The sequence below is a fragment of the Rhyacophila brunnea genome, unplaced genomic scaffold (genome assembly GCF_057557595.1).
Source record: "Rhyacophila brunnea isolate RB1 unplaced genomic scaffold, BYU_Rbru_1.0 scaffold_8, whole genome shotgun sequence".
Classification (NCBI taxonomy): domain Eukaryota; kingdom Metazoa; phylum Arthropoda; class Insecta; order Trichoptera; family Rhyacophilidae; genus Rhyacophila; species Rhyacophila brunnea.
The window spans coordinates 42,066,597-42,082,495 of record NW_028233350.1 but is presented as its reverse complement, the minus strand read 5'-3'; the positions used below and the strand labels follow the sequence as shown (position 1 = coordinate 42,082,495).

General features: G+C 40.0%; 1 protein-coding gene across 2 annotated transcripts in view; it reads left to right on the top strand.

Moving 5' to 3' along the window:
• Window positions 1–15,899, top strand: part of LOC147064253 (uncharacterized) — a 96,890-nt gene extending 80,991 nt beyond the window's left edge. For both annotated transcript variants that reach the window (XM_085958519.1, XM_085958517.1), the window contains 4 exons: window positions 256–9,703; window positions 11,437–11,634; window positions 12,049–12,173; window positions 13,153–15,899. In XM_085958519.1, coding sequence (XP_085814645.1) covers window positions 256–9,703; window positions 11,437–11,634; window positions 12,049–12,173; window positions 13,153–15,129 — 11,748 coding nt within the window. In that variant the 3' untranslated portion in view covers window positions 15,130–15,899. The remainder of the gene's footprint in view (window positions 1–255; window positions 9,704–11,436; window positions 11,635–12,048; window positions 12,174–13,152) is intronic.

The window sequence follows — 15,899 nt, the reverse complement described above, 5'->3', positions numbered from 1 at the left end:
AAAAAAGCAAAGACGTGGTTAATAATAAAAACAAAAAAAAAATCCTGACATAATATTATATACACAACTTGAAAGTCAAATATCATTTTACTAACTACTATTTTTAACATTTTTTTCATAAAATGTATCTAGATATATTAACTTAAGTTAAAAATAATAGCTATTGGTATAAATAAAATAAATACACAATATGTATTTATTATAATATTTAGTTGTAAAAACAATTACTTAACATTTTTTTTGTTCTCCCAAAAGGCTGACAAGGTACTTCTTGACCATGGGCCGAAATATTCATTTTCCGGAAAGTATGCAGTCGAGAGAACGATTGAAACACCAGCTCCAAATGCCTACTGCACTGTTAGGTCGGACAAAACCATTTTGGAAAGCTCTCCTGCATATTCCTTCCGAGTAAAAAGCAATCTGGAACGACACATGGAAACTCCAGGACCGAATGCGTATAACCCAGAGAACGCTGATGTCCTTGACTTTGCTCCAATGTATTCTTTTGGATCAAGAGTTTCATCTATGAAATACTACGACACTCCTGGTCCTGGTTCATATTGTCCTGAGAAGGCTGAACGAGCGTTATTAGAAGCATCGCCAGCTTATTCATTCCGTAATAAAGTTTATTCAGAAAAAATTAATGACACACCTGGCCCAAATGTATACAATACATCTTCGACACATAATGAATCCGTACGGTATTCATTTGGCACAAAGTCACAGTCGTATACGGTTTCGGAGACACCTGGACCAAATGCATACTCCGTTGAAAAGGCAAATAAGGCCATATTGGACCATTCTCCATCATATTCTTTCAGATCTAAAGTTCGATCACAGCAAATAAGTGACACTCCTGGTCCAAACATGTATAATTACTCAGTTCAAGATGATCATAATGTGAAATATTCATTTGGTAGAAAAGTCCAAACTACTAAAATCACAGAGACTCCTGGACCAAATGCGTATTGTCCTGAAAAGGCTAAACGAGCTCTGCTAGAAAGTTCTCCGGCTTATTCATTCAGACATAAAAGTCACGTACAAAGAATAAGTGACACTCCTGGACCAAACATGTATAATCCAGCTTTCCTCGATGACCATAATGTTAAATATTCTTTCGGTAGAAAAGTGCAAACACGGAAAATCTCGGAGACCCCTGGGCCAAATGCATATTGTCCTGACAAGGCTAAAAGAGCATTGTTAGAAAACTCCCCATCATATTCATTCAGACATAAGAGTCACGCACAAAGAATTATGAGTGACACTCCTGGACCAAATATGTATAACCCAGCTTTTCTCGATGACCATAACGTCAAATATTCATTTGGCAGAAAGGTCCAAACGACTAAAATTTCAGAGACCCCTGGACCAAACACATATTGGCCAGAGAAAGCTAAAAGGGCATTGTTGGAAAGTTCTCCGGCATATTCATTCAGACATAAGAGTCATGTGCAAAGGATAAGTGACACTCCTGGACCAAACATGTATAACCCAGCTTTTCTTGACGACCATAACGTCAAATATTCATTTGGCAGAAAAGTCCAAACGACTAAAATCACAGAAACCCCTGGACCAAATGCTTATTGCCCAGAGAAAGCTAAAAGAGCATTGTTGGAAAGTTCCCCGGCATATTCATTTAGACATAAGAGTCACGTGCAAAGAATAAGTGATACTCCTGGACCAAACATGTATAATCCAGCTTTTCTTGATGATTATAATGTCAAATACTCATTTGGCAGAAAGGTGCAAACGACTAAAATTACAGAGACTCCTGGACCAAATGCGTATTGCCCAGAGAAAGCTAAAAGGGTATTGTTAGAAAGTTCCCCAGCATATTCATTCAGACATAAGAGTCATGTGCAAAGGATAAGTGATACTCCTGGACCAAACATGTATAACCCAGCTTTTCTTGATGACCATAACGTCAAATACTCATTTGGCAGAAAAGTAAAAACGACTAAAATCACAGAAACCCCTGGACCAAATGCATATTGCCCGGAGAAAGCTAAAAGAGCATTGTTGGAAAGTTCCCCGGCATATTCATTCAGACATAAGAGTCACGTGCAAAGAATAAGTGACACTCCCGGACCAAACATGTATAATCCAGCTTTTCTTGATGATTATAATGTCAAATACTCATTTGGCAGAAAGGTGCCAACGACTAAAATCACAGAGACTCCTGGACCAAATGCGTATTGCCCAGAGAAAGCTAAAAGAGCATTATTGGAAAGTTCCCCGGCATATTCATTCAGACATAAAAGTCATATTGAAAGAGTGAGTGAAACCCCTGGACCAAATATGTATAATCCAGCTTTTCGAGATGATTATAACGTTAAATATTCATTTGGTAGAAAAGTTCAAACAACAAAAATCACAGAAACACCTGGACCGACCACTTATTGTCCCGAAAAGGCAAAAAGAGCTTTATTAGAAAGTTCCCCAGCTTATTCATTCAGATATAAAAGTGATGTTGAAAAAGTAAGTGAAACTCCAGGCCCGAATGTTTATAACCCAGCTTTTCGTGACGACCATAATGTCAAATATTCATTTGGTATAAAAGTGCAAACAACGAAAATATCCGAGACCCCTGGACCAAACGCATATAGTCTAGAGAAAGCGAAAAAAATCCTTTTGGAAAACTCGCCAGCGTACTCATTCAGGCCAAAGGGTCAACCAGAGAAGCCAAGTGATACACCTGGCCCTAATATTTATAATCCTACTGTTAATGGCCATACTCCTAAATATTCTTTTGGCATAAAAGGACCCGATGGAAGGCCACTAGATACGCCAGGACCAAATGCCTATTGTCCAGAAAAGGCTGATAAAGTACTTCATGGAAGTTCACCGGCATATTCATTAAGACCCAAAGGTCAACCAGAAAGACCAAATGATACACCTGGACCGAATGTATATAATCCGCCCGTTCACGATGATACTCCAAAATATTCTTTTGGGAAAAAAGGTCCAGATGGGAAACCGCTAGATACGCCCGGTCCAAATGCATACTCCCCTGAGAAAGCTGATAAAGTATTACACGAAAGTTCACCAGCATATTCCTTAAGACCTAAAGGTCAACCGGAAAAGCCAAACGACACCCCCGGACCGAATGTATACAAACCCAGTGTTCATGACGATACCCCGAAATATTCATTCGGTGTCAAAGGTCCTGACGGTAAACCTTTGGATACTCCTGGACCGAATACATATAATCCTCCAATTCATGGTGATACTCCAAAATACTCTTTTGGCAAGAAAGGTCCAGATGGAAAACCATTGGATACCCCTGGCCCCAATGCTTATTCTCCTGAGAAGGCCGATAAAGTCCTCCATGAGAGCTCACCTGCGTATACCTTGAGACCCAAAGGTCAACCAGAAAGACCAAATGATACACCTGGACCGAATGTATATAATCCGCCCGTTCACGATGATACTCCAAAATATTCTTTTGGGAAAAAAGGTCCAGATGGGAAACCACTAGATACGCCCGGTCCAAATGCATACTCCCCTGAGAAAGCAGATAAAGTATTACACGAAAGTTCACCAGCATATTCCTTAAGACCTAAAGGTCAACCGGAAAAGCCAAACGACACCCCCGGACCGAATGTATACAAACCCAGTGTTCATGACGATACTCCGAAATATTCATTCGGTGTCAAAGGTCCTGACGGTAAACCTTTGGATACTCCTGGACCGAATACATATAATCCTCCAATTCATGGTGATACTCCAAAATACTCTTTTGGCAAGAAAGGTCCAGATGGAAAACCATTGGATACCCCTGGCCCCAATGCTTATTCTCTTGAGAAGGCCGATAAAGTCCTCCATGAGAGCTCACCTGCATATACCTTAAGACCTAAAGGCCAACCTGAACGCCCCAGTGATACCCCTGGACCAAACGTGTACAATCCCAATGTCCACGATGATACTCCGAAATATTCATTCGGTATTAAAGGACCTGATGGAAAACCTTTAGACACTCCTGGACCGAATATATATAACCCTGCAATTCATGATGATACTCCGAAGTATTCTTTTGGCAAGAAGGGTCCAGATGGAAAACCATTAGATACCCCTGGCCCTAACGCGTATTCACCGGAGAAGGCTGATAAAGTCCTTCACGAGAGTTCACCTGCGTATACCTTAAGACCTAAAGGCCAACCTGAACGCCCCAGTGATACCCCTGGACCAAACGTGTACAATCCCAATGTACACGATGACACCCCGAAATATTCATTCGGTATTAAAGGACCAGATGGAAAACCTTTGGATACCCCTGGACCGAATGCATATAATCCAGCAGTCCATGATGATACTCCAAGATATTCTTTCGGTATAAAAGGACCTGGCGGAAAACCATTAGATACCCCTGGCCCCAACGCGTATTCGCCGGAGAAGGCTGACAAAGTTCTCCATGAGACCTCACCAGCATACACATTGAGACCCAAGGGCCAACCTGAACGCCCCAGTGATACTCCTGGACCAAATGTGTACAATCCCAATGTCCACGATGACACCCCGAAATATTCATTCGGTATTAAAGGACCCGATGGGAAACCTTTGGACACCCCTGGACCAAACGTATATAACCCTGCAATTCATGATGATACTCCGAAGTACTCTTTTGGCAAGAAGGGTCCAGATGGAAAACCTTTAGACACCCCTGGACCGAATGCATACAATCCAGCAATCCATGATGATACTCCAAGATATTCTTTCGGTATAAAAGGACCTGATGGGAAACCATTAGATACCCCTGGCCCCAACGCGTATTCACCGGAGAAGGCTGACAAAGTTCTCCATGAGAGCTCACCGGCATACACTTTGAGACCTAAAGGCCAACCTGAACGCCCCAGTGATACTCCTGGACCAAACGTGTACAATCCCAATGTACACGATGACACCCCGAAATATTCATTCGGTATTAAAGGACCAGATGGAAAACCTTTGGATACCCCTGGACCGAATGCATATAATCCAGCAGTCCATGATGATACTCCAAGATATTCTTTCGGTATAAAAGGACCTGACGGAAAACCATTAGATACCCCTGGCCCCAACGCGTATTCGCCGGAGAAGGCTGACAAAGTTCTCCATGAGACCTCACCAGCATACACATTGAGACCCAAGGGCCAACCTGAACGCCCCAGTGATACTCCTGGACCAAATGTGTACAATCCCAATGTCCACGATGACACCCCGAAATATTCATTCGGTATTAAAGGACCCGATGGGAAACCTTTGGACACCCCTGGACCAAACGTATATAACCCTGCAATTCATGATGATACTCCGAAGTACTCTTTTGGCAAGAAGGGTCCAGATGGAAAACCTTTAGACACCCCTGGACCGAATGCATACAATCCAGCAATCCATGATGATACTCCAAGATATTCTTTCGGTATAAAAGGACCTGATGGGAAACCATTAGATACCCCTGGCCCCAACGCGTATTCACCGGAGAAGGCTGACAAAGTTCTCCATGAGAGCTCACCGGCATACACTTTGAGACCTAAAGGCCAACCTGAACGCCCCAGTGATACTCCTGGACCAAACGTGTACAATCCCAATGTACACGATGACACCCCGAAATATTCATTCGGTATTAAAGGACCAGATGGAAAACCTTTGGATACCCCTGGACCGAATGCATATAATCCAGCAGTCCATGATGATACTCCAAGATATTCTTTCGGTATAAAAGGACCTGACGGAAAACCATTAGATACCCCTGGCCCCAACGCGTATTCGCCGGAGAAGGCTGACAAAGTTCTCCATGAGACCTCACCAGCATACACATTGAGACCTAAGGGCCAACCTGAACGCCCCAGTGATACTCCTGGACCAAATGTGTACAATCCCAATGTCCACGATGACACCCCGAAATATTCATTCGGTATTAAAGGACCCGATGGGAAACCTTTGGACACCCCTGGACCAAACGTATATAACCCTGCAATTCATGATGATACTCCGAAGTACTCTTTTGGCAAGAAGGGTCCAGATGGAAAACCTTTAGACACCCCTGGACCGAATGCATACAATCCAGCAATCCATGATGATACTCCAAGATATTCTTTCGGTATAAAAGGACCTGATGGGAAACCATTAGATACCCCTGGCCCCAACGCGTATTCACCGGAGAAGGCTGACAAAGTTCTCCATGAGAGCTCACCGGCATACACTTTGAGACCTAAAGGCCAACCTGAACGCCCCAGTGATACTCCTGGACCAAACGTGTACAATCCCAATGTACATGATGACACCCCGAAATATTCATTCGGTATTAAAGGACCAGATGGAAAACCTTTGGATACCCCTGGACCGAATGCATATAATCCAGCAGTCCATGATGATACTCCAAGATATTCTTTCGGTATAAAAGGACCTGATGGGAAACCATTAGATACCCCTGGTCCCAACGCGTATTCACCAGAGAAGGCTGACAAGGTCCTTCACGAAAGCTCACCAGCATACACATTGAGACCTAAAGGCCAACCTGAACGCCCCAGTGATACTCCTGGACCAAACGTGTACAATCCCAATGTACATGATGACACCCCGAAATATTCATTTGGTATTAAAGGACCAGATGGAAAACCTTTGGATACCCCTGGACCGAATGCATATAATCCAGCACTCCATGATGATACTCCACGATATTCTTTCGGTATAAAAGGACCTGATGGGAAACCATTAGATACACCTGGCCCCAACGCGTATTCACCGGAGAAGGCTGACAAAGTTCTCCATGAGAGCTCACCGGCATACACATTGAGACCTAAAGGCCAACCTGAACGCCCCAGTGATACTCCTGGACCAAACGTGTACAATCCTAATGTCCATGATGACACCCCGAAATATTCATTCGGTATTAAAGGTCCAGATGGAAAACCTTTGGATACTCCTGGACCGAATGCATATAATCCAGCAGTCCATGATGATACTCCAAGATATTCTTTCGGAATAAAAGGACCTGATGGAAAACCATTAGATACCCCTGGCCCCAATGCGTATTCACCGGAGAAGGCTGACAAAGTTCTCCATGAGAGCTCACCATCATACACATTGAGACCTAAAGGCCAACCTGAACGCCCCAGTGATACTCCTGGACCAAACGTGTACAATCCCAATGTACATGATGACACTCCGAAATATTCATTCGGTATTAAAGGACCAGATGGAAAACCTTTGGATACTCCTGGACCTAATGCATATAATCCAGCGATACATGGGGATGCTCCAAGATACTCTTTTGGTATCAAAGGACCTGATGGGAAACCTTTGGATACTCCTGGACCCAATTTGTACTGTCCTGAAAAAGCCGACCATGTGCTGCATGAAAGTTCTCCTGCATATTCTATGCGACCTAAAGGTCAACCTGAATTACCTAACAATAACCCAGGACCAAATGTTTACAATCCTGCTTTCTATGACGATACTCCAAAATATTCATTCGGTATAAAAGGACCTGATGGAAAGCCTTTGGACACACCGGGACCGAATGCATATTGTCCTGAGAAAGCGGACAAAGTATTACTCGAAAGTTCACCAGCATATTCATTCAGACCAAAAGGTCACGAAGACAAACCATTGGACACACCAGGACCAAATGCTTACCATCCAGAGTTGTATGATAAAGCATTAGACCATTACCCAATGTATTCCTTTGGAATAAAAACACCCTTGGAAAAACCATTTAATACTCCTAGCCCATCTGCGTATAATCCTGCACTCTTAGATAATACTCCAAAGTACACGATCGGTCTAAAGGGTCCAGATGGCAAACCCATAGATACACCTGGACCGAATGCCTATCATCCTGAGAATTCCGATAGAGTATTAGATAACCATCCGATGTATTCTTTTGGAATAAAGACACCACTGGAAAAACCATTTAATACTCCTGGGCCAAATGAGTATAATCCAACACTATTTGATAACACTCCAAAATACACGATTGGTCAGAAAGGTCCCGATGGTAAGCCCATAGATACACCCGGGCCGAATGCCTATCACCCAGAGCTATATGATAAAGCACTAGATCACTATCCAATGTACTCATTTGGAATAAAGACACCATTGGAAAAACCGTCTAATACTCCTGGGCCAAATGAGTATAATCCAACACTATTTGATAACACTCCAAAATACACAATTGGACAGAAAGGTCCCGACGGTAAACCCATAGATACACCCGGGCCGAATGCCTATCACCCAGAGTTATACGATAAAGCATTAGATCACTATCCAATGTACTCGTTTGGAATAAAGACACCATTGGAAAAACCGTTTAATACTCCAGGGCCAAATGAGTATAATCCAATACTATTAGATAACACTCCAAAATACACCATTGGTCAGAAAGGTCCCGACGGTAAGCCAATAGATACGCCTGGGCCGAATGCCTATCACCCAGAGTTATATGATAAAGCATTAGATCACTATCCAATGTACTCATTTGGAATAAAGACACCATTGGAAAAACCGTTTAATACTCCTGGGCCTAATGAGTATAATCCAACACTCTTAGATAACACTCCAAAATACACCATTGGTCAGAAAGGTCCCGACGGTAAGCCAATAGATACGCCTGGGCCGAATGCCTATCACCCAGAGTTATATGATAAAGCATTAGATCACTATCCAATGTACTCATTTGGAATAAAGACACCATTGGAAAAACCGTTTAATACTCCTGGGCCTAATGAGTATAATCCAACACTCTTAGATAACACTCCAAAATACACTATTGGTCAGAAAGGTCCCGATGGTAAGCCAATAGATACGCCTGGGCCGAATGCCTACCACCCAGAGTTGTATGATAAAGCATTAGATCACTATCCAATGTACTCATTTGGAATAAAGACACCATTGGAAAAACCGTTTAATACTCCTGGGCCTAATGAGTATAATCCAACACTCTTAGATAACACTCCAAAATACACTATTGGTCAGAAAGGTCCTGATGGTAAGCCCATAGATACACCCGGGCCAAATGCATATCACCCAGAGTTATATGATAGAGTACTGGATCACTATCCTATGTATTCATTTGGAATAAAGACACCATTAGAAAAACCGTTCAATACTCCTGGCCCAAGTGCGTATAATCCAACATTGTTTGATAACACTCCAAAATACACAATAGGTCAAAAAGGTCCCGATGGTAAGCCTATGGATACTCCTGGACCGAACGCCTATCACCCAGAATTGTACGATAGAGCATTAGATCATTATCCAATGTACTCATTTGGAATAAAGACGCCATTAGAAAGACCGTTCAATACTCCTGGCCCAAGTGCGTATAATCCAACATTGTTTGATAATACTCCAAAATACACGATTGGCCAGAAAGGTCCCGACGGTAAACCTTTGGATACTCCAGGACCGAACGCTTACAATCCTGAGCGATCCGACATTGTATTCGACTCTCATCCAATGTACTCTTTTGGAATAAAAGCACCTTTGGAGCGGCCGTTGGATACTCCTGGACCGAATGCGTACAATCCTGAAAATGGCGACCACTTATTTGATAGTTCACCAGCGTATACCTTTAGGATTAGAGGTTCCCCCGAAAAACCGCTCGACACGCCGGCACCGAACTTCTACTCTCCAGAGAAAGCCGATCCATCAACTATGGATGCTACTCCGAAATATACCTTTGGAATCAAGAGCCTTCCAGAAAAAGCGTTTCAAACTCCAGGTAAACTATATTTTACTTCTATATCTCTTCTTTTAACATCAACATTACTAAACGATTAGAATCTCAAGTCATAATTTCATCAGTAAGTACAGACTTATTCTACAATTATTATATAACACCCATGACCGGTTTTAACCTAACTGGTAACATCAAAGAATTTGAAGAATTTAACTATAAATAGAAAGAGCCTGATACGTTATTTATGTTATGACATTTGAAATTATGTAGCAAACAGGTGAAACAAGGTTAATTTGGTAAACTCAATAAATATGAACAGCGTCAGTCGTCAGGGTCGTCAACAGTTGTCATTTATGCTCATTTATGTTCATTCTGATTACTTACTCGAGTGCAGATATAAACGGCTTTACACAAATTTTATACGATTTTTGATGATGCCGAATCCTAGTGTCATTATCTGCATCTACACATCATTGTGAGGATTGTCTTTTTATAAGCCCTATAAATTGGAAAATAAATATCAAGGCAGTAGTGTGAAGTTAGTTCTCTGCAAATTAACTTGCAATGCGAAGTCACTTGTAGCTAAATTCATATTTAAACCATTGGTCCTTTTTTGCTTCAATTTAATACATTTAGGCTCCATCTCTATATAATAAGGTTTTCAACATTATGCAACACAATATATTAAATTTATATAATTTCTGTTGACAGATCTTACAATTTCATAAATTCTAAACAATACACAAATATTAGTTAACCAAGATGAACTAATCAGATCTAAAGTCTCGTAAAAAGCGGGCATTAATTATAGGATAAAAATATAACTACAGATTCTGAAGTGTTTGTTATTTTTAATACGTTGTTCATGATAAAAAATATCAAATTAGTTTCAATAGTTTGACTTATATGATAAGTTACATTTTTAATACTATTGGTATTTCATGTTTGCCTAGGCCAGGGGTAGTCAACCTTTTCATATCTACCGCCCACCTTCGTATCTCTGTTAGTAGTAAAATTTTCTAACCACCCACCGGTTCCACAGTAATGGTGATTTATAAAGTAGGGAAGTAACTTTACTTTATAAAATCTATAAAACAAAGTTACAGCAAGTTAAAGCATATAATAATAATAATTACTTACCAAACACTTTATGTCAGACTTTTAGAAGAAGAAGTTTGGCAGAATAAATCTTTATAAAACAACTTATTCTAATTAAATCTATCTTTTCATTTATACTTTGCATACATAGAAGCATGAAGTCTGATGAAATTACATAGATTACATGAAGTTAAATGTAACTATTTAATTAATGAATAACATAATGAAAATATTTTTAAAACCAGTACCGCCCACCATGACAGTAGGGACCAAGTTGACTACCCCTGGCCTAGGCCCTAGGGCCTAGATAACCGGTACTCAATATAATTTTGCTGTGTCAGAAATGAGTGAAATATATTAAATTAACACAATTTCTGTTTACAATAGGTATGTATTTGACAACTGTCACACGGTGTTATGTGTCTGAAAATCGGCCACATATGTGTTCATATGAATTAGCATAGGGCATGAAACATGAATGCTGTACCATGCAACTATGTATATATTTAGTGAAATTACAAATATGTAAATTTCAAATAAACTCTCAATTACTAGTGTAATTTTTATATCTGTCAGTGTAATAATTAATTAGAAAGATGTGAGGGAAAACAGAAAATAAATACCATTTGATTTTTAATATTGTAATGGTGTGATGATTTCCTTTTTATTTTTTTCAGCGCCTAATCTTTACAACATGCCTTCAGTTCTGAATACTCCAATTTATACAATATCTGGACGGCACAAGATACCGATCGATGAAAGGATCAAAGTACCCGGCCCTGGAAACTATTCCCCAGAAAAATTCGTTCTGACTTATTCTCCAAAATATTCATTTGGCATTAAGGTTCATACTGCAAAGTTCACCGATACACCTGGTAAGTCCTTTTATTACTCCTAAACCATATTTTCATCCGGAGCACTGAAGTAAATTAAGTTACATTAATCAACCATACATCGACGATAAATTGTATATTATATCCTATCAACCAACGATGTCAAATACTCAATACAATTTGCTGCCAATACCAGGCAATGCTGTGCAACCAATTATTTACTCTGTTGCACAATCGGTGAATAGTGCCACGATAAATTAACGTAGATACGTGTTACGTAAAGTAACCGAGGTGATTATTAGTTCTGAATCACGGTGTTGATATATTATTACACTCGCGGTGGGTACATGGTCGAACTGGCAATAAGCCACGGACACTCTAGAGTCTAGACATATCAAATGATTGATAAATAATTAAATGAAGAGTGATAAAATGTTTTTCTTTTGTTTTCTCCAGGTCCAAATGTGTACACAATGCCATCTGTGTTAGACACACCAATGTACACCATATCAGGTCGACATAAGGTGCCAGTCGATGATCGTACCCGGAATCCTGCTCCCGGAGCGTATTCACCAGAAAAGGTATTTTTTTTATTATTATTCCGACATATTTACAAATTTTTTTAATTTTTTATAGGTATGAAGATTTTTCATTGAATAAAACCTACATTAATTTAGTTACTAACGTTTGCAATAACCATTGCAATCCAGGCGCTATGTTTTACCGATTAAGCTATCTATCCAATCACTAATCATGCTTAAATTTCCTGATATACAACTGACGTGTTATTTCAAATTCCATTAGTATTAGCTACTTACTATTTTATATAATTTTCAATTAAGTTTTTACAATTCAGGGGGTCCTCATTATCCGAGTATTCGTTATCCGAGTCTCCGCAGTTACGAATTTGCAGGAAAATGCAAAAAAAAATATAAAAAACACAAGCACAATTAATAGCTTACAGTTGTCATCTGTCACTTTCAATCCCACACTCCTACATTAATTCTGTCTTGCTGACGTGGTCCATTTTTTAAGCGGATTCGATTTAAGAAGTATTTTTTCAGTCCCAATATCCCTTGGATAACGAGGAACCCTTCTTTTGATCATGTCTGATCCTAATCGGATCATGTGGGCCTCCACAGATTGGAGGTTTGTATTAATAGATTTTTGTTTTTACGAGAAATGGATGTTAGCCAATTGCTCAACCTATTAGGTACGTACTCTGACTCCAAACACAAATTGAAAAACAATATGTGTATATGCCAGACCTAGAATTCGAACCTGGGACCTATGACACTATAAGGCAACGCGTAAGCCGCTTGGCCATCGTGGGGCCGTATGTATAGATAATAATAATTCCATTAAATTTCATAAAAATCTTCATAGTATGTCTAAATTACCAAACTCTTCAAGAAACTTATAGCATATTTCAATTGTCTTTTAATAATTTGTACATATTATGACCTGAATTAAAATTATTATGCAATTATCCATTAAACTTTTAATAATAGATGACTGAATAATAATATTTCTTAAAATGTTATTGTTCATATTTTTCAGATTGTGGATACACGTCCAGCTCAAAGCTTTGGCATTCGTCATTCGCCTTACGTCAGTCAATTGAGACCCGATCAGACATTTGTCCCTGAGACGAACCCGGTGCCTGTGACCACATCACCCCATCCTCGCAACTTGTCTCCTCAGCGGCAGGCAACCCAGATTATCACCACCAACCTGATGGACAACACCCAGATACAGCAGATTCAAAATCAAGTCACACAGAGAGATATCACGCAAACGGATCAACGGCACGTTACGAATTCTCAAAGAGAAACTCACACCACGCAAGTTCATCCGTCAGAAAGTGAAATTATCCGCACTTACACTACATATGAAGTGCAACCCCCACAGCAACAGGTCGTGCGTACTGAAAAATACACCACTGATCCAACGCAAACTGTAGAAACACGAACATACACTACTGAAACGCACCCATCGCAAACTCAAGTCGTTCGAACTCAGAACTATGTCGTTGAATCACATGACACGACTGAATCGCATCCGTTTCAGACTAGAGTGACAGAAATTTATACAGATCCATCTGAAAAACAAGTCGTACAAACAGAAACTAGACGATATGTCACTGAATCGCGTCCAAGTCGTGCAGTCACAAAAAAATACACGACTGAATCAGATCCGTCTCCGAACCAAGTTGTTCAAACAGAGACTAGACGCTACATCACTGAATCGGATCCTTCCCAAAGTATTGTAACAAGGACGCAGAATTATACAACCGAAACGCATCCGTCACAAAATCAAGTAGTTCAAACAGAAACCAGGCGTTATGTTACTGAATCCCATCCATCACAATCCACTGTAACGAAGACTCAAAATTATACAACTGAGTCACATCCATCACAGAATCAAGTTGTACAGACCGAGACGCGTCGTTATGTCACTGAGTCGCATCCTTCTGAGAGTCGTGTAGTAACGCAAAATTATACAACTGAATCTCATCCGTCACAGAACCAAGTCGTACAAAAAGAGACAAGGTATTATACTACGGAATCAAAACCATCACATGGGCGTGTGACTGAAACAAAAAATTATACAATCGAGTCACACCCATCCCAAAATCAAGTCGTCCAAACGGACACTCGACATTATACTACCGAGTCTAGCCCGACACAAAATCGCGTAGTCAGGACAGAAAAATATATAACTGATCCGTCCCAAAAACCACTCGTCCAAACGGCAACTCGTCGTTACATTACTGAGTCACAACCATCAGAAGGCACCATAACCAGGACTCAAAATTATACAACTGAGTCTCATCCGTCCCAAGGTCAAATTGTCCAAACAGAGACTCGACATTATACTACTGAATCGCATCCGTCTCAAAGCCGTGTGACTCGAACAGAAAATTACACAAATGAGACACACCCGTCTCAAAATCAAGTTGTACGTACCGAGACACAACACTATACCACCGAGTCGCATCCTTCACGAACTGACGTTCAACAAAACACCAATGAGTCTCATAATTCACAGAACCGAGTCGTCGGATCTTCGACCCGACATTATGCAAATGGAACACATAGTTCACAAAACCGTTCATTAAAAACGGAAACATCCGAATCCCAACCGTCCCAGCAAGTCGTACGGACGGAATCTCGAACATCTTCCAGTGTGTACCCGACGCATAGTCAAGCACCACGATTTAAGCATCAGAACTTTATCTCCGAAGATTCAAATTCATCTGGACAAGTAGTGCAGACGCAGAATTATACATCGAGTGACACCCGCCCGACTCAAAAAGGCACTAAGCACACGCATACTACGACGCAAGTGATCCCAGGGCAGAACAAGACTGTGCACACAACTTACACAACGCGTACGCAGCCCGTTGAGACAAAAGTGACGCGTACGCAAAGTTCTACGCAAAAGACGCAGCAAACCGGGAAAGCCCAACGCACGCAGCAAACAAAAGTGCAGTCTCAAACGAAAACTCAGAGCAAGCCGGGAAAAGCCTACTAAGATACATCTTCACAATGGAAAATTATACCGCCTTTATGTTGTGAGATTATCCGCTTATAACCCATAACTACGCTACTAATATAAATTATAATTAAAAAGACTCTTTTACTATTTCGTAAACTGACTTTTTCGTATTTGAGCTCTCTATAAAGATTGAATAATAAATATGCTTGCCCAAAATATATCAAAAAACATTTTGCCAAGTAATTTTTTATATTGTTAAAAACATTCCTAGTGTATAATTTTTTATTTTGTAATATTACGATGTGACAATATTTTTAAAAGTGTTGTTTTTAATTTATTTAGTATTTTATCTTCAGTTGAGGTGCCGGGCTAACGAAAAGCACGTCTACTTAAACGTGTTTTTGAAAAAACACTTATTTTGACATTCAGAATACTCCAATTTTATTTATGCCCGGTTCCGCAATTGTAATTTTATTATAAAAGAAAATTGCCTCTCGTAAAGTCAGCCAAAATTTTAATACTACGCCATAATGACAAGTAAAACTAATAATAATTAATATCAACATGATTAATGTATATTAAATTTTCTACTAAAAACTACAATACGATAAGAAATAAATATCTGAGATATTTATCCTAAAAATTATTATTATATTATTATTATAGACAGAATGAAATTCCTATCTGATGATTATTAGACTATTATTGAAGATGTGATTTGCCATTCCATGGTCGACATTGATTGTTACCTAATGTTTAAAAAAAAGTCTATGCAAATTGTGACGATTTATTTGTTACTAATAAAA